At 47.3% G+C, this 25,930-nt stretch overlaps 2 protein-coding genes across 3 annotated transcripts in view; one reads left to right on the forward strand and one right to left on the reverse strand.

The window, feature by feature from the left end:
* The window catches only part of XRCC6 (X-ray repair cross complementing 6), a 65,657-nt gene that overhangs the window by 37,759 nt on the left and 1,968 nt on the right, over positions 1-25,930 (reverse strand). The gene's annotated exons all lie outside the window — the stretch shown is intronic.
* Positions 31-25,266, forward strand: DESI1 (desumoylating isopeptidase 1). Of its 2 annotated transcripts, XM_005567143.4 has the most exons (6): positions 31-328; positions 14,475-14,496; positions 15,019-15,088; positions 18,501-18,610; positions 19,584-19,706; positions 22,090-25,266. In XM_005567143.4, the coding sequence occupies exons 1-6, from the start codon at positions 241-243 to the stop codon at positions 22,181-22,183; spliced, it is 507 nt and encodes a 168-aa protein (XP_005567200.1). In that variant the 5' UTR covers positions 31-240; the 3' UTR covers positions 22,184-25,266. The 2 variants fall into 2 exon arrangements, with proteins under 2 accessions (XP_005567200.1, XP_015312619.1); XM_015457133.4 differs by lacking the exons at positions 31-328; positions 14,475-14,496 and adding an exon at positions 14,693-14,849.

Genomic DNA, 25,930 nt, shown 5'->3' on the forward strand with positions numbered 1-25,930 from the left:
CCCGCCCCCTCTTCCGTGTGGGCCCTCCCTGTCCGCTCTCTGTCACCTCACAGTAGTCGTTGCCGGTAGCGGGTGTGGGGGCGCGAGCAGCGCAGGGCGGCCTCTCCCCCACCCCTCAGCCCGGGCCCGGGCCCGGTCCCCCCCCTCTCCCTCCGCTTCCCACCCCCGTCGGGTACGGGAAGGTCCAAGTCGCTGCCGGGTGCCCGAGGGCCGTCGTGGCCGCCGTCGCCACGGGTCCCAATGGAGCCGCCGAATCTCTATCCGGTGAAGCTCTACGTGTACGACCTGTCCAAGGGCCTGGCCCGGCGGCTCAGCCCCATCATGCTGGGTGAGGGGGAAGGGGCCAGGTGGGCAGGAGGGCGGGAGCCAGACCAGAGGGTGGCGGCTGGCCGAGGTGGGGAGACTTGGGCCACGACTCACGGGGAGACACATGGCCCAGAGGATGGAAGAAAAGCCGAGTGGAGAAGAGAGTGGTCTGAGGTTTGGGCCCTCTGAGCCCCGCTTTAGCCTCGCAGATACCATCCTCACGTTTGAATTCAAGGGGAAGGGATGGAGGAGTCATTCCTCCACCTTTCAGGGGGCTCGGGCAGAAACCGAACCCTCGAGAGCCCCTTCGACGGGGGTGTGGAGTAAACCAGCGCTGGATCCCAGCGGGTTCCCTGCCTCGCTCGGGTAGGCTGGTGCACTCCTGCCTCCTTGGCGCGGTGTAGGAAAGGTGAGGATGCCTGCCGCGCGGTGCCCCTCGTGGTGACAGAGACACTGCGGAGGTCGGGTGGCCTTCGGAGAACCTTGCCTCAGTGCCAAAAGTAAGCTCCCTATGCAGTCCGGCGGGTAAGTGGGATGGGGGAGATAGAGCTGCCTAGGGAACCCCCCCTAGGTAGGTCAAGTCAGGACAAGAGGAGCCCCGAACTCCAGAATTCACCAAGCAATCTTCTCCCCACAGTTTCTAAGTTAATTGCTTTTGCTCAAATGGCAAGAAAGCAGTTTTGGGGGAAGTTTGGATGAGGTTGTGTGAATAAGGATTAGTAAAGAAAGTATTTCGGTTGTGCTCCGTTAAACTACTTAACTGGCAGGAGAAAAACCAGCCCTCATTCAGTGACGATCACACCTCATTTCAACTTAAATACAGGAATGTCTTGTGTAACACAGGAATTGTCAAGTTTGTAACTTCGGGTAATCATGAGCAGGAAAGAATTCCAATAATTGAAAATTGAAGCTCTGACAGCATCCATTTGAATGGCTAATTTTTCCTGGCTTCTGTGGAGACATTGGCGAATTATTTAGTTCATCTCTGTAAGATGAGGGGGCAGAGGTCAAGTAAGCAAGGCTACTTCTGAGAGCATCCTTCAATGTCCTTGAGTTTCTAATATGTTGTAGTGAATTGAACTTAATCTCACAACCATGGGCCTGTGAGTTGTTTCTATATTTGGCTTCACATCAAAATCATCTAGGGTGCTTGTTTAAAATGCAGATACTTTCATTTCCAACATATATTGTTAAATGAGATTAGAAAAAACAAGAGTAGAACAGCTCTTTAAATATGTAAATCAGAGGATATATATGTGCTTGCATAGGCAAATAATTATCCGAAAGGATACACAAGAAATTGATAACAGCAGTAGCTTATGGAAAGGGGAACTTTATGCCAGGAAAACAGGAGTAGAAGAGAAGCTTTGCTATACACTGTTTCTAACCTCTAGACCTGTGTATGACATACACACAATATCTATTTAAAATGAGAAAAGTTTTAATTATATCGATTCTAGAGCTTTACTTCACAAATACTAAATCAATCTCCTGGAGTTTTGGTCCAAAAATCTGTATTTTTAATGAGCTTATCGACTAATTCTTATGTAGCCAACCCATTATTTGACAGGGGTTTGGGCCTGGATAACCAGTTGTTAAAATGATAAGGCACATCTGAAAGCAAAACTTACAAAGTCATTGAGGAAGCTGTTACTCATTAATAGATTACATCAGTCAAGTTTTGTTTTGTTTTTTTTGAGAGGGAGTCTCGCTCTGTCGTCCAGGCTGGAGTGCAGTGGCGCGATCTCTGCTCGCTGCAAGCTCCGCCTCCCGGGTTCACGCCATTCTCCTGCCTCAGCCTCCCGAGTAGATGGGACTGCAGGGGCCCGCCGCCACGCCTGGCTAATTTTTTGTATTTTTAGTAGAGATGGGGTTTCACCTTGTTAGCCAGGATGGTCTTGATCTCCTGACTTTGTGATCCGCCCGCCTCAGCCTTCCAAAGTGCTGGGATTACAGGTGTGAGCCACCACGCCCGGCCCACATCAGTCAAGTTTTAACTAAACTTCTTGGAATGGAGCTATTTAGTTGCTTGTTTTTTTATCATAGTGAAGAACCAAATATTTCTTATACCCCAAGTAAAAGCCTCCCCCTTTACACTGGGTATTTTTTATCCTATTACCTAATAATTATTGGGCAGCTGAAAGGGGCCTTAGGAGTCATTATTTCATTCATTCAGCAGATCAGCAGATGTTCATTGAGCATCCGCTCTATGCTAGTCAACGTGTTAAGGTAAATGAGGTTGATATAATGAACAAAGATATTCTTTGCCATCATGGAGCTGTCTAATGGGGGAGACATTAAAAATAAATACATAAACAAATAATTAGTTACAAATTGCATAAGTGCCTTCTGCACCAGAAGCACCCTGGGTGCTGTGATAGAAAATAACAAGAGAGACCTTTTTTTTTTTTTTTTTTGAGATGAGTCTTGCTCTGTTGCCCAGGCTGGAGTACAGTGGTGTGATCTCAGCTCACTGCAACCTCTGCCTCCCAGATTCAAGTGATTCTCCTGCCTCAGCCTCCAGAGTAGCTGGAATTACAGGTGCACGCCACCACACCCGGCTAATTTTTATATTTTTAGTAGAGACAGGGTTTCGCCATGTTTGCCAGGCTGGTCTTGAACTCCTGACCTCATGTGATCCTCCCACCTCAGCCTCCCAAAGTGCTAGGATTACAGGTGTGAGCCACTGCACCCAGCCAAGAGATGTATTTTAAATAAGGGTATCAAGTGTAGTAACTTTGATACTGGGAATTTAGGATGAGGAAGAATTAGCCACAGGAAGGTAATAAGGGAGTTACAGTGTTCCAGGTAGGAGACAGATCAACCTGCCAAAGCCCTGAGACAGTAAAGAGTCTGGCCTGATACTGGAACTGAAAGAAGGCCTTTGTGGAGTGTAGTGGGTGAAAGGGAAAGTGCCATAACTGAAGGTGGAGTAATAGACCTGCCTCCTCCCCACTCCCCACCCTTTTATAAAGATGCGAAGTCCTGGAAGACCTCAGCCAATCATGGGAACATCACCCATTTGGCACATCAGATTCTGATCTGAGGAAATCACCTTGTCTGCTAATCTACTTCTTTCTTTTCTACCTTTTTTTTCCATATTGCTTTTATACCTTTTGCAAAATTAATGAAGAAAGAGTTAGCAAAGCTAGTAGTCATTACTTTCTAGAGTTGAAAACTTAAGGAAAATAGGCATGGTCTTACTGGTTCATCCCATTCAGATATCACTAGTCTTGAAGTTGGGTATGTCCCTGTTCTATAAGTAGCCATATATTGATTTCCCATTCCTAAATATATTTGAACCTTTAAAAAATCAATTTGTTTCCTGATTTTTATGATGAATTCTAGAAGTATATTAATAGCCAGTATTTATTGAGAGCTTACCATGTGTCAGACCCTTTTTTTCTGAGTACTTTGCATGCATTGTAATCTTCACCACAGCTTTGTGAGATAGGTCCTGTTATTGCCTCCATTTTCTCCATTGAGGAACCCAAGAAGTAGAGTATTAAGGAATTTGCCCCAGGTCACAGAGCTGCTAGGTGGTAGAGCTGGGTTATGAACACAGGCAGTCTGACTTCCAGAGCTCGCGTTCTCAGTCATTTTGAGATACCACCTCTAATGTGTAATATGTTCCTTTATAATTGAAGTAAAGTAGATGCCTTCCTGAAGTTTGTAAAGGCATTCTTTGCCAAATGTTTCAAGTTTGGATGAGAAAAAAAGCTGGGTTCAATGTGTATGTGGCACTTACAATCTAGATTTATGATCATGCCTCTTAGCCTCCATTTTCCCAAATTAAATCCGTGTGATCTCATCCGCAGTACCCTCTCAGGCTTCAGTTATGTCAGTTCTCCATTGGGAGACCTAATCTAGCTCTACGCAGTTCAGGATTGCACTAGATAAAGCCCAAGGTAATTCCCCTTTTCTGAAGCAATGTAAATTTCATAGTTTTACCCTGTCCTGTTTTCAGCCTCCTGGAATTGCCTCACATGAAGGCATTACTGTTCTACAGTTCTTCATTCACCATGAAAAATGGTCCCAGAATTATCCTTATCGTTCTAATTGATCAGATAGCCTGATTGCACATTTTTTTCATAGTCACCGATTGCCTAAGATAATTAACTATTATAATTGTCCTTCAGTTCCTCCTCTTAATAATTTTGGCTGCTCTTTAAATTTCTTGACCTCTTTTTGTGCCAGAGTACATACAGAAGTGTGTGTGTGTGTGTGTGTGTGTGTGTGTGTTTTAATTGTGGTAAGAAGTACTTCGTATTCGTTGATTATTTTCTGATCTCAAGTTTCGTGTGCATCCATCACGTTTATTTTTCTTTACAAGCCCATTTCAAAACTCTTTTCAGATTTAAAGATTTGGAGGCATAGAATATATACATTTCTTGGCAGAATGCATTCTAACGAATATTAGAGATTTTACTCTATACTCAATTCTTTACTTCATTTTGTAGTACAAATAGTAATGAAATAAAAGATGTGATGTGCGGCCGGGCGCGGTGGCTCAAGCCTGTAATCCCAGCACTTTGGGAGGCCGAGGCGGGTGGATCACGAGGTCAGGAGATCGAGACTATCCTGGCTAACATGGTGAAACCCCGTCTCTACAAAAAATACAAAAAACTAGCCGGGCGTGGTGGCGGGTGCCTGTAGTTCCAGCTACTTGGGAGGCTGAGGCGGGAGAATGGCGTGAACCCGGGAGGCGGAGCTTGCAGTGAGCCGAGATCACGCCACTGCACTCCAGCCTGGGAGACACAGCGAGACTCTGTCTCAAAAAAAAAAAAAGATGTGATGTGAACTCCAGGAGTTTTTCTTTCTTTTTTTTTTTTTCCGAGATGGAGTCTTGCTTTGTTGCCCAGGCTGGAGTGCAGTGGAACAATCTCGGCTCACTGCAAGCTCCCCCTCCCGGTTCACGCCATTCTCCTGCCTCAGCCTCCGAGTAGCTGGGACTACAGGTGCGCACCACCACGCCTGGCTAATTTTTTGTATTTTTAGTAGAAATGGGATTTCACCGTGTTAGCCAGGATGATCTTGATCTCCTGACCTTGTGATCCACCCGCCTCGGCCTCCCAAAGTGCTGGGATTACAGGTGTGAGCCACTGTGCCCGGCCAGGAGTTTTTCTTTTTTGAGATAGAATGTCACTCTTGTTGCCCAGGCTGGAGTGCAATGGCATGATCTCGGCTCAGCAACCTCCGCCTCCTGGGTTCAAGCACTTCTGCCTCAGCCTCCCAAGGAGCTGGGATTACAGACATGTGCCACCATGCCCAGCTAATTTTTGTATTTTTAATAGAGACTGGGTTTCACCATGTTGGTCCGACTGGTCTCGAACTCCTGACCTCAGGTGATCCACCCGCCTCAGCCTCCCAAAGTGCTGACAAACCCCACTCCCAAAGAACAGGCATGAACCACCATGCCCAGCCCAGGAGTTTTTCTTAAAATATTATTTTCCTTTAAATAATGAATATTGGCCGGGCGCGGTGGCTCAGGCCTGTAATCCCAGCACTTTGGGAGGCCGAGACGGGCGAATCACGAGTTCAGGAGATCGAGACCATCCTGGCTAACACGGTGAAACCCCGTCTCTACTAAAATACAAAAAAAATTAGCCGGGCGAGGTGGCGGGCGCCTGTACTCCCAGCTATTCGGGAGGCTGAGGCAGGAGAATGGCGTGAACCCGGGAGGCGGGGCTTGCAGTGAGCTGAGATCCGGCCACTGCACTCCAGCCTGGGCAACAGAGCCAGACTCCGTCTCAAAATAAATAAATAAATAAATAAATAATGAATATACACATATAACATTTGATAACAATATAAAACAGATTATGATTAGGTGCCAAAGTGAGTGAGTGGTGCAGCAAATGTGTTAGGCCTTGAAATAAGAGAGGCCATGGTGAGCTGGGAATGTCAGAAAGGCTTCGGCAAGAGCCTGAAGCTCCTGGAGGGCAAGGACTCTGTCCCCTTCCTTTATGTCCCCAGTGGCCTGTTGGAGCAGGTGTTCAGTAAGTATTGATTATAGAAATGATTGAGACTTGAACTTAAGCTTGAAGATTAAGTAAAATTTATTCAAATCTGAGAGAGGTTTTTTATGTTTTAATGCCATCTATTGTGCTTTGTTTTAGATTTTTATTATTCACTGTGTGCACTGTTTTATACTCATCTAATGAATTAATTTAATAATCATGCCATTTCTTTAAGGCAAAATGGAAAGGAATATGGCTTACAAGGCCCTGCGTGATTCTGCTTTTATAAATTTTCTTTTTTTTTTCTTTTGAGACAGAGTCTCGCTCTGTTGCCCAGGCTGGAGTGCAGTGGTGCGATCTCAGCTCACTGCAAGCTCCGCCTCCCGGGTTCACGCCATTCTCCTGCCTCAGCCTCCCAAGTAGCTGGGACTACAGGCGCCCACCACCACACCTGGCTAATTTTTAAATTTTTAGTAGAGACAGGGTTTCACTGTGTCAGCAGGATGGTCTCCATCTCCTGGCCTTGTGATCCGCCTGCCTTGGCCTCCCAAAGTGCTGGCATGACAAGCGTGAACCACCGCACTGGGCCTAAATTTTCTTTCTTTCCTTCTTTTTCTTTCTTTCTTTCTTTCTTTCTTTTTTTTTTTTTTTGGCACAATCATAGTTCACTATAACCTCGAATTCCTGGGATTCAAGCTATCCTCCCTGCTAAGCCTTCTGAGTAGCTGGGATGACAGGCATATGCCACCATGCCTGACTGATTTTTTTAGCTTCATTTAATAGAGATGAGGTCTTGCTATATTGCCCAGGCTGGTCTCAAACTCCTAGACTTAAGCTGTCCTCCTGCCGCAGCCTCCCAAAGTGCTGGGATTACAGGCACGAGCCACCATACTGAGCTTTTTTTTTTTTTGGTAGGGACAGGGTTCCATTATTTTGCCCAAGCTGGTCTTAAACTCCTGGCCTCAAGTGATTCTCTCACCTTGGCCTCCCAAAGTGTTGGGATTACAGTCATGAGCTGCTGCTGCTGCTTGTTTTTTTGGAGACAAGGTGGTGCTCTGTAACCCATGCTGGAGTGCACTGGCTCCATCAAGACTCACTGCAGCCTCCATCTCCTGCTACTTTCCAGGCTCAAGCGATCCTCCCATCTCAGCCTCCCAAGTAGCTGGGACTACAGGCACAGGCTACCATGCCTGGCTCAATTTTGTATTTTTTTGTAGAGATGGGGGTCTCACTATGTTCCCTAGGCTGGTCTTGAACTCATGGGCTCAAGCAATCCCACCCACCTCAGCCTCCCAAAGGGCTGAGATTACAGGCATGAGCCACCATGCCCAGCCTAAATTTACCTTTTTTGCAGATTAAAACACTCTTTTAGTTTTTAATAATGCATCACATTTGGATTTTGTGATAACCTTTCTCTAGCCAAAGGAGGAACAAACCCCCCTGCCAATAGGCATTTTTTACCGTATGGGCTATAAAGGCCCACTTATATTATACAAATGTTTTCTTTTACCTTTTCCCACATAGATTTAATGTTTATCCCGTGGTCCCAGAAAGAATAGCTGATTTTTTTTTTTTTTTTAACTTTACACAGGCTGGGTGCATTGGCTCATGCCTGTAATCCCAGCACTTTGGGAGGCCGAGGCAAGCGGATCACCTGAGGCTGGGCATTCGAGACCAGCCTGACCAACATGAAAAAACCCCATCTCTACTAAAAATACAAAATTGGCCGGGCATGGTGGCGCAAGCCTGTAATCCCAGATACTCGGGAGGCTGAGGCAGGAGAATTGCTTGAACCCAGGAGGCGGAGGTTGCAGTGAGCCAAGATTGTGCCATTGCACTCCAGCCTGGGCAACAATAGTGAAACTCGTCTCAAAAAAAAAAAACAACTTTATATTAAGCCTTTCATATTGCCGGTAAACTGCCAATTAAAAGCACTTTATCACCATGGGGAAGAATCGTGAGGTAAGCTGGGGCTACATTTGATTTATACCAATGAGCTAATGCATTTCTTTACCTGCCATCTGAGACAAAATGCTACCTGTATAGAGGCCCCTGAGCCTGGCACCCCATCACCATCATCCAGTTTATGCTTATTAATAGACATTTATTTAGCACTGGTAGTATAACAGATGCTGACCGCTTAAATCTATAACCAGCCTGTATGTCTGTTTGCACAACTCCATCCATCTTAATCAGTGAGGAGGTGGATAGAGTGTTTTCTCCTTTACTTTTATGATCAGTAGAAGGCTGACTTATTCATGTTGAAAAACAGGGCTGATAGCCATGTCTTCCATTTGTTTTCCATGTTCATACTTCATAGGCCACAAAGTGAATGCATTAGATTTACCAACAAGCTTGGAGACATGAAGTATCTGACCCACCATGCTCCAGTTTGCTGAGGAAATCTTAGTGGGAAAATAATCTATTTCTACAGTATGCAAATATCCAGAGCCTAATTCATGTCCCAAAATGGCCTTGTATTCTAATTCAATCTCAAACTACCACTAAAAAACCATTAAAATCAATCCAGACCGGGTGTGGTGGTTCACACCTGTAATCCCAGCACTTTGGGAGGCCAAGGCAGGCAGATCACTTGAGGCCAGTTCGAAACCAGCCTGGCCAACATGGTGAAACCTCATCTCTACTAAAAATACAAAAATTAGCCAGGTGTGGTGGCATGAGCCTGTAATCCCAGCTACTCAGGAGGCTGAGGCACCAGAATTGTTTGACGCCAGGAGGCAGAGGTTGCAGTGAGCCGAGATCACGCCACTGCACTCCAGCCTGGGTGACAGAGCAAGACTCTGTCTCTAAAAAGAAAAGATACATGTATCAATCCAGTCTCACTTTCCAATGCCTGGCATCATGTCAGGACCATGGCCCTCATCCTTTTCCTTGCAAGAGTAGGCTGCAAAGCAGCAAACCTTTCACTTCTACCCAAAATTCTCCAAAAGCTTATCTTTATATCTTGCTTTGTTCTGTTTTTCTGCTGGACAAACTGTGCATCTTTATTTACCTGTTTGTAAAATGCTGTTAATAAATGTTTGCTCTACTTTACCCCCTAAAGATGTTATGAGAATAAGGATAATTGGCTGAGCCTAGCACTTTGGAGGCCAAGGCAAGAGGATCCTTGAGCCCAGGAGTTAAAAACCAGCCTAAGCACTACAGTGAGACCCTGACTCAAAAAAAAAAAAAAAAAAAAAAAAAAAAGCCGAGCAATGTGGCGGGCACCTGTAGTCCCAGCTATTCTCGAGGCTGAGGCAGGAGAATGTTGTAAACCCAGGAGGCGGAGCTTGTAGTGAGCTGAGATCTGGCCACTGCACTCCAGCCTGGGCGACGGAGGGAAACTCCATCTCAAAAGAAAAAAATAAAAAATAAAAGAGAGAGAAAACAAGTATAACTATGAAATACTTTAAGAAAGGATGTAGCCGGTCACAGTGGCTCACACCTGTAATCCCAACACTTTGGGAGCCCGAGGCAGGTGGATCATGAGGTCAGGAGTTCAAGACCAGCCTGGCCAACATGGTGAAACCCCATCTCTACTAAAAATACAAAAATTAACTGGGCGTGGTGACAGGTGCCTGTAATTCCAGCTACTTGGGAGGCTGAGGCAGGAGAATCACTTGAACTCAGAGGTTGGAGGTTGCAGTGACCCAAGACCACGCCACTGCACTTCAGCCTGGGTGACAGAGTGAGACTCCGTCTCAAAAGGAAAAAAAAAAAAAAGGATGTAGACCGGGTGCAGCAGTAGCTCACGCCTGTAATCCCAGCACTTTGGGCCAGAGGCCGAGGCGGGCAAATTACTTGAGGTCAGGAGTTCGAGATCAGCCTAGCCAACATAGTGAAACCCTGTCTATACTAAAAATACAAAAATTAGCCAGGCATGGTGGCGCACACCTGTAATCCCAGCTACTTGGGAGGCTGAGGCAGGAGAATTGCTTGAACTGGGAGGTGGAGGTTGCAGTGAGCCAAAATGGCACCATTGCACTCCAGCCTGGGAAACAGAGCGAGACTCTGTCTCAAAAGAAAAAAAGAAAGGATATAAATTCACTCAATTCATTTTTAATGTTATTGTTGGCACCAAGTATTTGGTAGATGAATAAGTGAAAGAATGAATAGGTTGGGTGCAGTGGTTCACACCTGTAATCCCTGCACTTTGGAAGGCCGAGGCGGGTGGATCACAAGGTTGGGAGTTTGAGACCAGTTTGGCCAGCATGGAGAAACCCCGTCTCTACTAAGAATACAAAAAATTATCCAGGCATGGTGGTGCGTTCCTGTAATCCCAGCTACTCAGGAGGCTGAGGCAGGAGAATTGCTTGAACCCTGGAGGCAGGAGTTGTAGTGAGCCATGGTTGCACTGCAGCACCCCAGCCTGGGCAACAGAGCGAGACTCCGTCTCAGAAAAAAAAAAAAAAGAATGAATGAATAAATAAGGAAATCTTTTTTCTATAATCCCTATCTCCACTCTCTGAATGGATGAGATCCTAAGTGTACCTTGATGCAGTTGAATAGGAAGTGTGGTGTGTAGCTTACAGGCAAATTTAGTGATGATACAAAGGATATAAAGGAGAATAAAGTAGGGTTTGTATCATGCAACTTTTGAGTTGTTTTTCAGGTGTGAAATAACTGAGGCCCCTCTCCAAAACTCTGTTGAGCAGGAATGGGTTTGAGCTGATGATGCATCCCTACCTGCCAGCTGTACTCCTGGGTCAGTGAGCATGTGCATCTGAGAGGACAGCAGTAGACCGGGAGTGCAGTGTGCCAGGGTGGCTGAGTCATTTCAATAACAAGCCAGGCAGCCCAGATTGGGGTTAGGAACTTTGTCCTCAATAGCACTGTGTGTCAACCAACAAAGCTAACTAAACAGAACAGCTCATCTCAACAGATGTTCATGTCACATCTCAGGTCCAGGTCCTTTGCTAGGTGCTGGAGTTACAAAGATGCATAAGAAAACTGTCCTGGTTATTGAGGCAACTGTGGTCTAACTGGGGAGAAGGACACATGAATAGTTTCAATACCAAGGTACTATGAGAACAGCTATAAACTTTTCAAGTTACAAACCCTAGAAGAAATGAGTTGGCCTTTATTGGGCATGTATTATGTCCCAGACCCTGTGCTAGGCATGTGTCATGTATCGTCTCTTTTAATCCTGGAAATGTTATGAGGCAGGCACTGTTGTTATGCTTTTTTTACAGAATAGGAAACTATAGTTTAAACAGCGCATCCGATAGAACTTTCTGCAGTGATGGCAATGTTCTAGATCTGTACTGTCCAATAAGTAACCACTAGTCACATGTGGCTATTGAATACGTAAAATGTGGTTAGTGGAACCGAGGGACTGAATTTGTGCATTTATTTAATTTAAATAGCCACATGTGGTCAGTGGCTACCATATTGGACAACTCAGGCTTAGTGTTCTCAGCCTCTGCAGTGTTCTCTGTGATCTGGTCCTCCATTACCTCTGGTCATCTTCTACTTCCCCTCCTCACCCATTCTAGCTTCACTGGCATCCTTACAGGCCTTCAGATAAACCTGGCATGTCGTTGCCCCTGCATCCCTCTTTCTCTTGTCTCTTTTAAATCTTGGCTCAAAGCTGGGTGTGGTGGCTCACACCTGGAAGTGGGAGGATCTCTTGAGCCAAGGAGTTCAAGTCCAGGCTTGACAATGTAGGGAGACCCCGTCTCAAAAAAAAAAAAAAAAAATTAGCTAGGCCTGGGTGGTACACATATAGTCTCAGCAACTGAGAAGCTAAAGTGGGAGGATCACTTGAGCCTGGGAGGTCAAGGCTGCAGTGAGCTCTGATCACGCTACTGTACTCCAGCCTGAGTAACACAGCAAGACCCTGTCTCCAAAAAAAAAAAAAAATTCACTCAAATGTCGCGTTCTCAAAGAGGCCCACCCTGACCATCCCTGAAACTCCCTTAACCTACTCTTTTTTTTTTTTTTTGAGACAGAGTTTCGCTCTTGTAGCCCAGGCTAGAGTGCAGTGGCGCAATCTCGGCTCACTGCAATCTCGGCTCACTGCAACCTCTGCCCTCTCGGTTTAGGCGATTCTCCTGCCTCAGCTTCCTGAGTAGCTGGGACTACAGGCATGCACTACCATGCCCGGCTAATTTTGTATTTTTCATAGAAACGGGGTTGTTGACCATGCTGGTCTCAAACTCATGACCTCAGGTGATCCGCCCTCCTCGGCCTCCCAAAGTACTGGGATTACAGGCGTGAGCCACCACACCGGGCCTATTTTTTATTTTATGTGAGACAGGGTCTCACTCTGTTGCCCAGGCTGGAGTACAGTGGCGCAATCTCAGTTCACTGCAACCTCTGCCTCCCAAGTTCAAGCGATTCTCGTGCCTCAGCCTCCTGAGTATCTGGGACTACAGGTTCATGCCACCACACCCAGTGAGGTTTTTTTTTTTTTTTTTTGTAAAGACAGGGTTTCTCTTTTGGCCAGGCTGGTCTCAAAGTCCTGGCTTCAAGTGATCCGCCTGCCTTGGCCTCCCAAAGTGCTGGGATTACAGGGGTGGGCCACCGTGCCATGTATGAAGTAGAACTTACTTTTATCTTGTGGAAGTCTTTACCCTTTTCCCCAAGGAGGTCATCGTACCTAATAAGAACCTCCATTTATCAAACATCTGTATATCATATACTGTGAAGCTTTCTATGCATTATTATTACCAGTCACAGCAACTCCGAATCAGAGAAACAGACTTAAACAGGCTAGGTAAACTTGCCCAAGATCCACCACTAGGAAGTGGAAAACCCAGGATCTGAATCCATATGGTCCCCTTAACTATCTCTGAGGATGGTATGCCAAGCATGTGGTGGCTCACGCCTGTAATCCTAGCACTTTGGGAGGCCGAGGCAGGTGGGTCACTTGAGGCGAGGAGTTCGAGACCAGCCTGGCCAACATGGCAAAATCCTGTCTCTACTAAAAATACAAAAATTAGCTGGGCTTAGTGGTTCATGCCTGTAATCCCAGCTACTTGGGAGGCTGAGGCATGAGAATCACTTGAATCCGGGAGGCAGAGGTTGCAGTGAGCCGAGATCACGTCACTTCACTCCAGCCTGAGCGACAGAGAGACTCTGTCTCTAAAAAAAAGAAAGTCACAGGGCAAACAGTGAAGGTAGCAGTTAGCAATCAGTAATCCGCCATGTCGCCACGTGAAGTGATAAGCAGGGGTGAGTGAGTCATGTTTGCTGGCGCTCCGCATCTTTCACTGCCCTTCCTCTGCATCCTGAGCACTGCTGTAGAGTATCTCCCATGGACTCTTGCGATGACCTCCTTACCCTGGTTTGCTTACTCTGCTCTCTTCCCTCCAATTCATCTGCTATCCCACAACTACAGTTATCTTTTCTGAACATGGATCTGATCAAGGCACTCTCCAGCCTCACAGCCTCTTTGAGTCCAGGCCTGCCCACTTTGCTGGCCATCCTGTTGGCCGCTCCTCCCGCTAGCACCATCACTGCACCCTTTCTTCACTCTGCCCTGCAGGCTTTAGACTTCACAGCCATGCATGTTCACGTCTTGTTCTCTCCCACAGAAATGTCCATCCCTTCCCTTAGTTGTCATTGGTAATGGAAGCTCACAAAAGTAGTTTATTATATTTAGCACCTTATTTTTACCACTATGATACAGCATATTAACATTGTGTTTTAGTTAATTGTGTATCTCAGTCCATTTGACTTTGAGCTTCTCAAAGGCAGGAAAGTGATATGTTCCTATTTGCATTTCCACACCTAACATTGTTTCTGGCACATAGAGGTAAATAACAGTGCCTTAACTATTTAAATGGATAGCATTTGCAAAGTTTTGTCCTGTCAGTTTCTGAAGGATTTCGCGTCAATGAAGAAATGAGTAATAACATTCATTGTATTAATATAGTCTTACTGTACGTGAGACAGAGAAGTTAAAAAGGCATAGCTGAATTGACCCCAAAGAGGAAAGAATAGCAGACATAAAACTGGGGTACCTTTATACCAGTGTTTTTAATCTTGCATTCTGATAAAAGACTCTCGTACTTTTCAGCTTACTTAACAGAGCATACTCTGTCACAACCTAAAGACCTTACTGGAGGGGAGTTGCATTCCTAGAAAGTCCTTCAAGAGGTTTATGACAGGTTACCCTGGGTTTGAGTGACACAGTGAATTTACCGAGGCTGAGGGGCCACTTAGTCTAGTCCCAAGTGGCTAAATCTCTTCTTCTCTCCACAGGGAAACAACTGGAAGGCATCTGGTAAGTTGGGTGGGTCTCCTTACTTTGACTAGTTTTGAAATAAGGCAGCACTCTATGCATTTCAGGTTTTAGTCTGTGGCTTCCAGCATGAAACCTAGTTCTCCATGCTATAAATCTTCAAGCCCTAAAGCAGTGCTTCTCCATCACGAGTTCTTTTGCTCTCTCACCCTGGGACATTTGGCCATGTCCAGAGATATTTTTGGTTGTCACACAGGGAGGAGGATGCTACTGGCATCTTGTGGATAGAGGCAGGGATGCTGAACAGCCTAGAATGCACAGGACAACCCTGCACAACAAAGAACTATCCAGCCTCAAATGTCAATAGTGCCAAGATGGAGAACCCCTGATCTGTGGTATTTATCATATTCATACCTTTGGTTTGTTGGTTTTATAAGACTGGTTTTATAAGACTGGTCCCCACAGTCCTATCCTTGGGCAGAAATTATTCTCATTGCATTATGGTGTTTGCTTTTTCTCAAAGTTTAAGTTTTCTGGCTCACTGTGTCTCTCTCTATGTGACAGGCACACATCCATAGTTGTGCACAAGGATGAGTTCTTCTTCGGCAGTGGTGGTATCTCCAGCTGCCCCCCGGTAAGTGTCTTCCCCTACATTCTGTCCTGCAGTCTCAGGTTCCTGGGGGCGCCTGTAGACCAGGAGCTTTGCTTCTACTGTGGACCTCTGGCATTGTTCCTTGAAGCCACCTGAAGACTCAGCTCAAGAAAACCTTTCCCAGACACCCCAGCCAATTCCCCTCCTCTCTGTTCCCATGGCACGTGTGGGTCCTTCTGTCTCACAGAGAGCGTGTTATGGTGAAATGAGCCGTTTCTGGTTCTCTGCAGGGAACTGTGGAAGTGAGCTGAGGCCTTCCATCTCCATCCCCTGCATAGTGCCCGGCTCATCCTAGGAACACAACTGATGTTAAGCTGAATGATGAGGGCTCTGAGAAGCATCAAGAGTTGCCCAAACTTACAGCCAATAAGTGACACCAGTCCTAGAACCTAGGATTATGACACTAAAGCCCACACCCTTTTCCAAACATTTCTTTTTTTTTTTGAGACGGAGTCTCACTCTGTCACCCAAACTGGAGTGCATGGCGCCATCTCGGCTCACTGCAAGCTCCGCCTCCTGGGTTCACGCCATTCTCCTGCCTCAGCCTCCCAAGTAGCTGGGATTACAGGCGCCCTTCACTACACCCAGCTAATTTTTTGTATATTTTAGTAGATACGGTGTTTCAGCATGTTCACTGGGCTGATCTCAAACTCCTGACCTCGTGATTCACCCGCCTCGGCCTCCCAAAGTGCTGGGATTACAGGTGTGAGCCACAGCACCTGGCCTTTTCCAAAAATTTCTTTCAGTTATCCAAGTGTTGTCACAGTAGGTGCTGAAGCAGTGGCCAAGCAGCCATTCATTTTGGTTGTGTGTTTGTTTGTGTGGTGGTGGTGGTTGTTGTTTGTTTTTGCTATATCCTGCAGGAAGGATTTTTTTTTTTTTTGAAACAGGATCTTGCTCTGTCATCCAGGCTGGAAATGCAGTGGCGCAATCTTGCTTCCTGCAGCTTCCACCTCCCAGGCTCAATGAATCCTCCCACCTCAGCCTCCCAAGTAGCTAGGACTCAGCACCACCACGCCCTGCTATTTTTTTCTATTTTTTGTAGAGATAGGATCTTCCTATGTTGCCCAGACTGATCTCAAACTCCTGGACTCAAGCAATCCCCTGCATAAGCCAGAATTCTCCCATTGCTTTTGGAATAAAAGCCAGAAAGCTCAGCGTGGCCTCCCAGGACCTACCTGATCTGGTCTCAGACTCTGTCTCTGGCAGCCTCTTTCAGGTTGTTCCCTCCCAACCTTCACTCTCTTCTCATTCTTTGAACACACCTTAGACATTGAAACCTGCACTCTGACATCAGTACACCTTCTTAATCCTTCACCTGGTTACACCTCTCCATCCTTCAGATTTGAGTTGTGTCACTTTCTCAGGCAAGTTTTCCCTGACCCCTCAGGCCAGGAAGGTCTCCTGTCATATGTACCGCTGGCATTCTGTACTTTTCCAGCATGCTCTTAATTGCAGCTCATAATTATATACTGGTTATGGGATTTTTCAGTCTCCCTTCCCTGCTAGACTAAGCTTCTTAAGGGCAAGAATCTCATCTATGTTGTCCACACCACAGCCCCAGTGCCCAGCATGAGGCCTGACTCACAATAAGTTCTCAATTCATATTTGTTATATGAGTGAATAAGAGGGTCAGAGTGACCTTTTAGTCTCTTACAACTCTGAGAGAATTGTTCTCTGCCTACCATAGTTACCTTCCTCACCATGCTTTCCTCAGTGCCCAGAACAATGTCAGCTATGTAGGAGGTGCTCAGTAGCTATGAATAAAAGATCTTTTCAGGGAGCTCTATTCTGGAGTGTTATCCCTTCCCAGATTTCTTCTCCCTGCTGATCCCGTTGCTTCCACAGTGGCTGGTTTCCCCACTCAACCTCACTCTCTCCTTCAGTCTTCTCTGGCAGACTGTTAACCACATGGCTGAGGGTTCTCTGTAGGCCTTTCAGGAGCCATTAACTCTCTTGCCCCATCACCATCATTGGATTAGGCTCACAGATCCAAAAAGAATTGAATTATGGAAATATCTGCCAGCCTGCCAGATTTCTCACTGTCCTTCTCATCTTTCCAGTGTTACATGAGATATCAAGTATGTCATAAGAAAAACTGGCTGCATACTTTATGCAAATAGGCATGGAAAGGTGGCCTATGAAGTGTGAGCCATTTCTATTGTCCTCTTCTGTCCTCATGATGAGACATACTGGGAACAAAAGTAGACTTCACATTCTGGGTTTCTCTCTTTTTCTCAGCTAAATAAGTGGACAGCATCAGGAGTCAGAGCTGCAAGAGAATCAGCTTCCCAGGGCCCCCCCAGAAACAAGAAGTCTGACTACTTCCATGCTGCTAGCACATAGCAATGAAAAGTCACCAGAAAGCTCTAAGCCAGGCTTGTCCAACTTGTAGCCTGCGGGCCACATGTGGCCCAGGACAGCTTTGAATGTGGCCCGACATGAATTTGTAAAGTTTCTTAAAACATGAGGGTTTTTTCTTTGTTTTTTGTTTTGGTTTTGTTTTTGTTTTGAGGCAGAGTTTTGCTCTGTTGTCCAGGCTGGAGTGCAGTGGCACGATCTCGGCTCACTGCTACCTCCATCTCCCGGCTTCACACCATTCTCCTGCCTCAGCCTCCCGAGTAGCTGGGACTACAGGCGCCCACCACCATGCCTGGCTAATCTTTTATGCTTTTAGTAGAGACGGGGTTTCACTGTGTCAACCAGGATGGTCTCGATCTCCTGACCTCATGATCTGCCTGCCTCAGCCTCCCAAAGTGCTGGGATTACAGGCATGAGCCACCACGCCCAGCCTTTTTTTTTTTTTTTTTTTTTTTTTTAAGCTCATCAGCTGTCATTAGTGTTAGTGTATTTTGTGTGTGGCCCAAGATAATTCTTCTTCCAGTGTACCTCAGGGAAGCCAAAAGATTGGACACCCATGCTTCTAAGCCATTGCATCCCTGATACAAATAGCTAATAGCATTCTTCATCTGCCCAGGGTGCTCTGCAAGTTAAATATGAAGTCAGGCCAGGGGCGGTAGCTCACACCTGTAATCTCAGCACTTTGAGAGGCCTAGGTGGGTGGATCACTTAAGGTCAGGAGTTCGAGACCAGCCTGACCAACATGGTGAAACCCCATCTCTACTAAGAATACTAAAAATTAGCTGGGCATGTTGGCAGGCACCTGTAATCTCAGCTACTTGGGAGGCTGAGGCAGGAGAATCACTTGAACCCAGGAGGCGGGGGTTGCAGTGAGCTGAGATTGCACTCCAGCCTGGGTGACCGGAGAAACTCTGTCTCAAAAAAAAAAAAAAAGTGAAGTCAGAACAGTGTTCGTGGTCTACTGTGGGAAGCCACATTAAAACATTCAGTGGAGATGGTAATTTAATGACTTTCTTTGGGTTGGCTTTTTTAGGGGGGGACATTGCTTGGGCCCCCAGACTCTGTGGTTGACGTGGGGAGTACAGAAGTCACAGAAGAAATCTTTCTGGAGTACCTGTCCTCCCTGGGGGAGTCCCTGTTCCGGTGAGTGAACACAGGGGTGGTGGTTAGTTGTGTCTGTCTCCCCAGCTAGATAACCCCTGGAGGCAGCTGTCATGTCATATCATCCTTATCACTCAGCACAAGGCCTGGGCCAGTTTTTTGCTGAATTAACATGAAGAAAAGGCAGTTATGCTACAAAAAGCTCTAAGTTGTTCTGATACAGATATTCCTTCAAGCATACTTTCTGCTGAAATTTTTAGAGGAAATAAGGGTTTTTCATTCCTTCTGATTAAAATCAGCAAGCGCTATTCTCAACCTGTATTGGCCAAGTTTGCAGAAGGAAAAACAGGGTTTGCAGAAGGGTTGGGATGAGATACAAACAGGCAGATTTTCTCTTAAAGAGGCTTTAGTCGATTTGAGTAAGGGGGTAAACTCTAACACCAGAGCTCTGCTTTTGTGAATGTAAAGATTCTCCTGAGGCCGGGCGCGGTGGCTCAAGCCTGTAATCCCAGCACTTTGGGAGGCCGAGACGGGCGGATCACGAGGTCAGGAGATCGAGACCATCCTGGCTAACACGGTGAAACCCCGTCTCTACTAAAAAATACAAAAAACTAGCCGGGCGAGGCGGCGGGCGCCTGTAGTCCCAGCTACTCGGGAGGCTGAGGCAGGAGAATGGCGTAAACCCGGGAGGCGGAGCTTGCAGTGAGCTGAGATCCGGCCACTGCACTCCAGCCTGGGCGACAGAGTGAGACTCCGTCTCAAAAAAAAAAAAAAAAAAAAAAAAAAGATTCTCCTGAAAGTGTGGAGGAGCCATGTCTTTTCAGTTTCTCCTTCCCTTAAAAATCAGTTATTAATGGCCAGAATGGCAAATAAGCAGTGCTTCTGGCAGATGAGAGGGGGGAAATCGCAGTCCTCACATTGAACTGTGCTCACCATTCCACTGCCTAGCTTGAGTTATTCCACATAGACGCTTGCTGGTTTCTCATATATGTTCTGCAAACCTTTCAATGTACAGAGGTGAGGCCTACAACCTCTTTGAACACAACTGTAACACCTTCAGCAACGAAGTGGCACAGTTCCTGACTGGGCGGAAGATTCCTTCTTACATCACAGACCTGCCCTCTGAAGTTCTCTCCACGTAAGTGTGGCCTCTGTCCCTGCCCGTGCTTTGACCAACCTTGAAAATCCCCATTCACGGTCAGTGCCCTTCCTCTGGTCCCCATTTGCCCTCCCAACCAGATGGGCCTGCCCTGATGGCAGGTTCTAACACAGAAAGCTGCCATTCTCTCCACCCACTGATGCGCACCTGTGTTACCTCCATCCTCAGAGCTAGATCAGCTCTGCCCTGGCCTAAGTGCAACCACAGAACTTAGAAACCCACTTGACACTGGCTTCGGTATTTGCACAAAATTCTGGCGTCTGTCCTTCCCATTGTGCTCGAGGCATACCACTCCCCAGAAGCACCCAGTTAAAATGCAATGTTAGACAAGCAGAGAGGGGGTCAGAAAAATAGTAGGGGAGCTTGTTTTATAGCTGTTGATTTGCCTGTCTTCCACTACACCATGAGCTCTTTGACTCCCTCAACGACTATGTTCTACTTGCCCTCATGCATTACAGCACAGTCAGTCCTCAACAGATGTTTTCTTCAAGAACACTCTGCAGCCCCTTCTGTCCTTATGTGGCCCAAGCCTTGGAAGAGCCTTGCAGGCCATCATCCAGGCAGTATACCCCGAAAGGACACAACACCCCCATAGCCATCTCACCTCCTCCATCCCCTTGCCATTGATTGCATTCAGGCAGCCTCTGCTCATTCCAGGACCATGTCTATTTGCTTATTCTGACTCAGTTTCTCCTGAACTATGGCCTTACTCAACAGAGATCCTGGCAGGTTTCGCAGGCCCAGCAAAGTGGGCTGTTTTTCATACCTGAGGAAGAACCTCCCAGGAAGAGCTTGCATAGGAAACAAGGCTGCTGTGGCAGGCTGGTGAGGAGCCCCAGTCCGCCAGCCCTGGCCCTGCCTTCCTATCATTCGATGAGTTTGCAGTCCCACAGCTCTGCTGAGGGATCTAGGTTATGGGGCCCTGAGCAAACTGGAGTAACCAGAATGTTCTTGCTGTTATTATTTGATGGGTGGAGTTCCTGGAATTGTCTGAAATAGGGTTGATATTTCTAGGTTTCATCTGTCTATACTTTGGAGTACTTCATTCCTTTGAACTTGGAGATGGTTTTCAAAAATAGCAGTATCCACTGAAGAAAAAGCCAGTGACTTAAAAGTGTTTGGGCAACCTTATTTATGGTTGTCGTAATCATGGAAAATCTCCAAACTCCAGTATTTGCAGTGTTTTTTTCCATCTGTTACTGTGAGAGCAAACTAAAAGCCCTTTAGAAAGGCATTAATGGGCCGGGCGCGGTGGCTCAAGCCTGTAATCCCAGCACTTTGGGAGGCCGAGACGGGCGGATCACGAGGTCAGGAGATCGAGACCATCCTGGCTAACACGGTGAAACCCCGTCTCTACTAAAAAATACAAAAAACTAGCCGGGCGCGGTGGCGGGCGCCTGTAGTCCCAACTACTCAGGAGGCTGAGGCAGGAGAATGGTGTGAACCCGGGGAGGCGGAGCTTGCAGTGAGCTGAGATCCGGCCACTGCACTCCAGCCTGGGCGGCAGAGCGAGACTCCGTCTCAAAAAAGAAAGGCATTAATGGCTGGGCGCGGTGGCTCAGACCTTAATTCCTAGCATTTTGGGAGGCCGAGGCAGGCAGATCACTAGGTCAGGAGTTCGAGACCAGCCTGGCCAACATGGTGAAACCCCATCTCTACTAAAAATAAAAAAATTAGCCAGTTGTGGTGGCACACACCTGTAATCCCAGCTACTTGGGAGGCTGAGGCAGGAGAATTGCTTGAACCCAGGAGGCAGAGGTTGCAGTGAGCCGAGATCACACTATTGCACTCCAGCTCTGGGCTACAGAGCAAGACTCTGTCTCAGGGTGAAAGAAAGGCATCAATACTGGTAACCTTGCATTTGTCCTTTTTTCTGAATATTCCCTGTACTCCCTGGCAGACCTCTGTTCCTGAAAAAATCCAACTGTGTGCTGTCCTCACCCCTAACTTTTGTCTTCTTTTTCATATCCTTCTTCTTTTGCCTCAGTTTCCTTGCTTCAATTTGATATTTTCCTTGCTCACGAGAATTAAAGACACAAGCACATAAAGCAAAATTCTAGTTCCCTGTATGTAGCCAGCCTGTTCAAACCACAGCTAACCAGGCTCTAGAGGTGAGGCCCTGAGGAGGGAATCCCGGGGATAAAAACACAGAGCAGGCTATTTCGGAGATGTCCTCCAAGAACACTTGAGTGTGAGGCAGGTGGGAAACTTAAGTAAGGTGACGAGGTGCTCCTTCCTTCTCTGGCGGTGCTGCTGCTGCCACCAGCGCCCACTCCTCCTCCCTACCCGTAGGTAGCACAGGGTGTGTGACAGCAGGCCACATCCCAAAGCCCACCCCTCTTGTGTCTCTGTTTCCTTGCAGGCCCTTTGGACAGGCACTTCGGCCCCTCCTGGACTCCATTCAGATCCAGCCTCCGGGAGGGAGCTCTGTGGGCAGACCCAACGGCCAGAGCTAACAGGACTGCCTGGGACCGCCCTGCCTCACCAGGGTTTTTCCTTTTTAAACAAAACAAACCCTACCAGATTTCTATTTTATAATTTTACATCAGAGCTAACAACCAAGGGACGGCTTTTTAAATTTCCCAGGGAAGGAGACTGTCAGGCCGCATGTAGACAATGCTGCTAAGAAACAGAACAAAATGCCACCCCTTCTAATAGTATTATACTAATTTATTAAGGCTGTCTTGTCTGTGAGTTCACTTCGGATGCTGTTTCCTAAGCGTCCACCACACTGGAGAAAGGGAGGGGCTTTGTTTAAACAGAAAGCAAGAGTCACAGTTTGCGGGAGCCCCAACCTAGAACTCTTTCCAGAGAACACTCACGCTCTACCCAAGTTGCCACCACCTGTGGGACCCAGGTGAGTTTTAGAACATCCGTGACCCGGAAACAGTTACTCTAGTGTTAAATGAACCAAAGGATTTGGTGCACATGGGACCAGTTTCAGGATGACTAACCCAACCTAAGTGAACTCTTCAGCCACAACCCTCCTCACCTTCCCTCCCTTACCACAAGCAAGGCCAGTGCTGGAGCAGCCATTGCCTCAGGATCAAGGGAGTAACAGCAAGTATCAGGCTGGAGAAAACAGGATAAAGCCATTCCTCCTTCCACCTAGATGGATTGCCAATCCTCTGCCATCAATTTTGGGAAACCTGCCTTGGTGCCTCCGAGGCTGCTTTTCCTCAGCATAGCTGATGTGTCATAGTTGATGAGGTCTGGGCTGGAGCAGCAGAGACCCAGGCCTTTTTTCTACAAGTAATGATGTAGGTTATTTGCAGTCTCTGTAACCACCATCCAGACCAGTATGCAGTATTCAGCTGGGGACCAAGGGACGGGATTCCCTGCTCTAAGAAAATACCTTTTTTTAATTATTATTATTTTTTGAGAGCTCTGTCACCCAGGCTGGAGTGCAGTGGCGTGATCTCGGCTCACTGCAACCTCCACCTCCCGGGTTTAAGCGGTTCTCCTGCCTCGGCCTCCCGAGTAGCTGGGATTATAGGTGCGTGCCACCACGCCAGGCTAATTTTTGTATTTTCAGTAGAGACAGCTTTCGCCATGTTGGCCAGGCTGGTCTGGAACTCCTGACCTCAGGTAATCCACTTCCCTCAGCCTCCCAAAGTGCTGGGATTACAGGGGTGAGCCACAGCACCTGGCTGGAAAATACCTTTGATATGGAAAGAATAATGATGTGAGGCCGGGCACAGTGGCTCATGCCTGTAATCCCAGCACTGTGGGAGGCCGAGGCAGGCAGATCACTTGAGGTCAGGAGTTCAAGACCAGCCTGGCCAACATGGTGAAACCCTGTCTCTACTAAAAATACAAAAATTAGCTGGGCGCCGTGGCACATACCTGTAGACCCAGCTACTCGGGAGGCTGAGGCAGGAGAATCCCTTGAACCCAGGAGGCGGAGATTGCAGTGAGCCGAGATTGTACCAGTGCACTCCAGCCTGGGTGACAGAGTGGGACTCCATCTCAAAAAAATAAAATGATGTGGAATCAAGGTGGCAAGAAAATTTAGAATCATTTCTGATAGGGACTTTCCCTTATCCTAAATGTGTTTTGAAGGCACAGATTATTTCCGTTGTCATTCTGACTTTAGGGAAAGCAGGTTGGGGCATGAGTGGGCATTTTCCTAATGACTTGCTGCTAGCAGTTTATAGGCAGGAAACAGTCTGGGAGTCTCTAATCCAGAGAGACTTTCAGATTCCCTCTCTTCATGTGAACCTCCATTAGTTAGATTTTGGGAAAGTGAGTGTGAAGAAGGGACTCAGAGCTGCCAGGTACCCAAGTCTCAGCTCTGACATCCTTGGGCCCCTTCTGCCACAACTTCCTGCCACCTCGCGGACTTGAATTATGTTGCTTCTTCCTGGAAGTCTGGCCTGCAGCAGGGGCCTTTCCTCTCCAAAAAGCTGCTACTCACTTCTGGCCCCATCTGCTGCTATCTGCCATTAGCCATAGCAGTTGGCATCATCAGAGTCTCAGCTAGAGGAGATGTCATTCTGCCTTAGTGTTTGCCTGTGACCTGACCAGGGGCATGACCAGCTGGGATGTCAAGTGACATTTGGAAACTTGAAGATTACAGGCCAAATGAGTGAAAGTTTAATTCTTCTCAAGACCCACTGATTTGCCAATGTGCATGGAAATAATAAATTAGAGCAGAAACCAGCAGGGACTATTGTATAATGGTGATCTACTGGCAGAACTGGGCCCAAAGAGAAAGAATTTCTCAGGCTGGGTTTCTTCTGGGAGGGTAGCAGGTTGGTCTTGGCCAGTGCTCTGTTTCCCACCAGTGTTGTCCCCTTTTCCAGCTTGCCTTGCCCGGCTCTGCCTTGCAGGCTCCTGCTTCAGATCCCTCTGCCTGGGGTCTCCCCTCCATGCAGGGGGTTCTGGGCATCACAGCTCCTTTTTTTCTTTCTCCTCTCCCAGATCCAGTTTCAGCTGGTTTGCTTCTCCCAGCAGGTACCCTTAGGCCCAGGGGCAGCTCCCCTGAGAGAATTTGAGGCACTCATGTCCTTGAACAGCACCCCCTTTTATACTAGCAGCCATTTGTGCCATTGCCTGTGCCCTAGGGTTTGTGGGGAGAGATCGAGGGATCAGTGAGCAGTTTTCCCAGAGCTCCATGTCAAGGCAAGCTCTCCCTCCCCTGATGGGAGCCCCAGTGTCACTAACTGTGTAAACTCAGGCTCAGGCTTCAACTGCCCACCCCCATCCTCACATTTCTGTCTGTCCCAGCACCTCAGGAGCATTCTCATTGTGGCCAGCTAACTCCACCTGGATGTGAACAGGCAAGCAGAGTGGGAAATGAGTCACGTACTTGTATCGCACAGTGTATCGGACACCTCCCTAGAGGTCCATTGGTTTAAAGAGATAGGGAAGGAGGAGGGATGAGACCATCACCCCCTCCCAGAAGTAAATCTAGGTTTTCTTTATGGGTTTTCTTTATGCCCTTGAGTCAAACTAATAACTGTGTCTAGGACGGAGATGTTTGCTGGTTTTCTTTGGTGTTTTTTCTAATGCAATAAATTCATTTCTGCCTGCTGCATTTGTGTGGTGCCTGAATCAGGTCTGCACATGCGTCCAACATGAAGTGACCCCAGACTTTGGGTCCCTTGGAGCTTAACTCTGCGGGGTCTGGATGTGTTTCCTTTGCATGGTTGTGAGCCCGTGGATGAGAAGTGATAACAGGGAAGGATGTCTGAATTTCACCACTGTTTTATAAAGATGAGAGAAGGGCCCAAAGAGAATATCACTTGCCCAAGTTCACCTTGCAGCTGGTGCAGCTCAAGGCTTTGTCTGATAACTTCAAATTCTGTAGTCTTCCTCTAGCCATCAGGAGTGTCTGACCTCATCAAAAAGTGTTCACTTCTAGTTTCAACTTGGCTTTAGGCTGGGTCTGTGACTCCTCACACCCAGACAGGCTGTAGCTGAGAGGTCAGGCAAGGAGCCTAGCGGGGGCCTGGCACACCACTGAATGTAAGCCCTTGACCACAGAGTCTGGCTGCTCTTGAAGAAGGCAGAGAGTGTCTGGGATGAGGCTGCCCCACTGGTTCCCAGGTTGGAGAGCCAGGCAAGGTTACGCTGCAGTGAGAGTGATGGACACCAGGTGGCGCTGTGGCCCTGCACACCAGGCCCAGCCCACTGCCCAACGCCCAACACCAGGCTGGTCTTGGGTACCCTTGGCCACCTCAGTAAGCTTGTCCAGCTCC

This window comes from Macaca fascicularis, chromosome 10 (assembly GCF_037993035.2).
Source record: "Macaca fascicularis isolate 582-1 chromosome 10, T2T-MFA8v1.1".
Classification (NCBI taxonomy): Eukaryota; Metazoa; Chordata; class Mammalia; order Primates; family Cercopithecidae; genus Macaca; species Macaca fascicularis.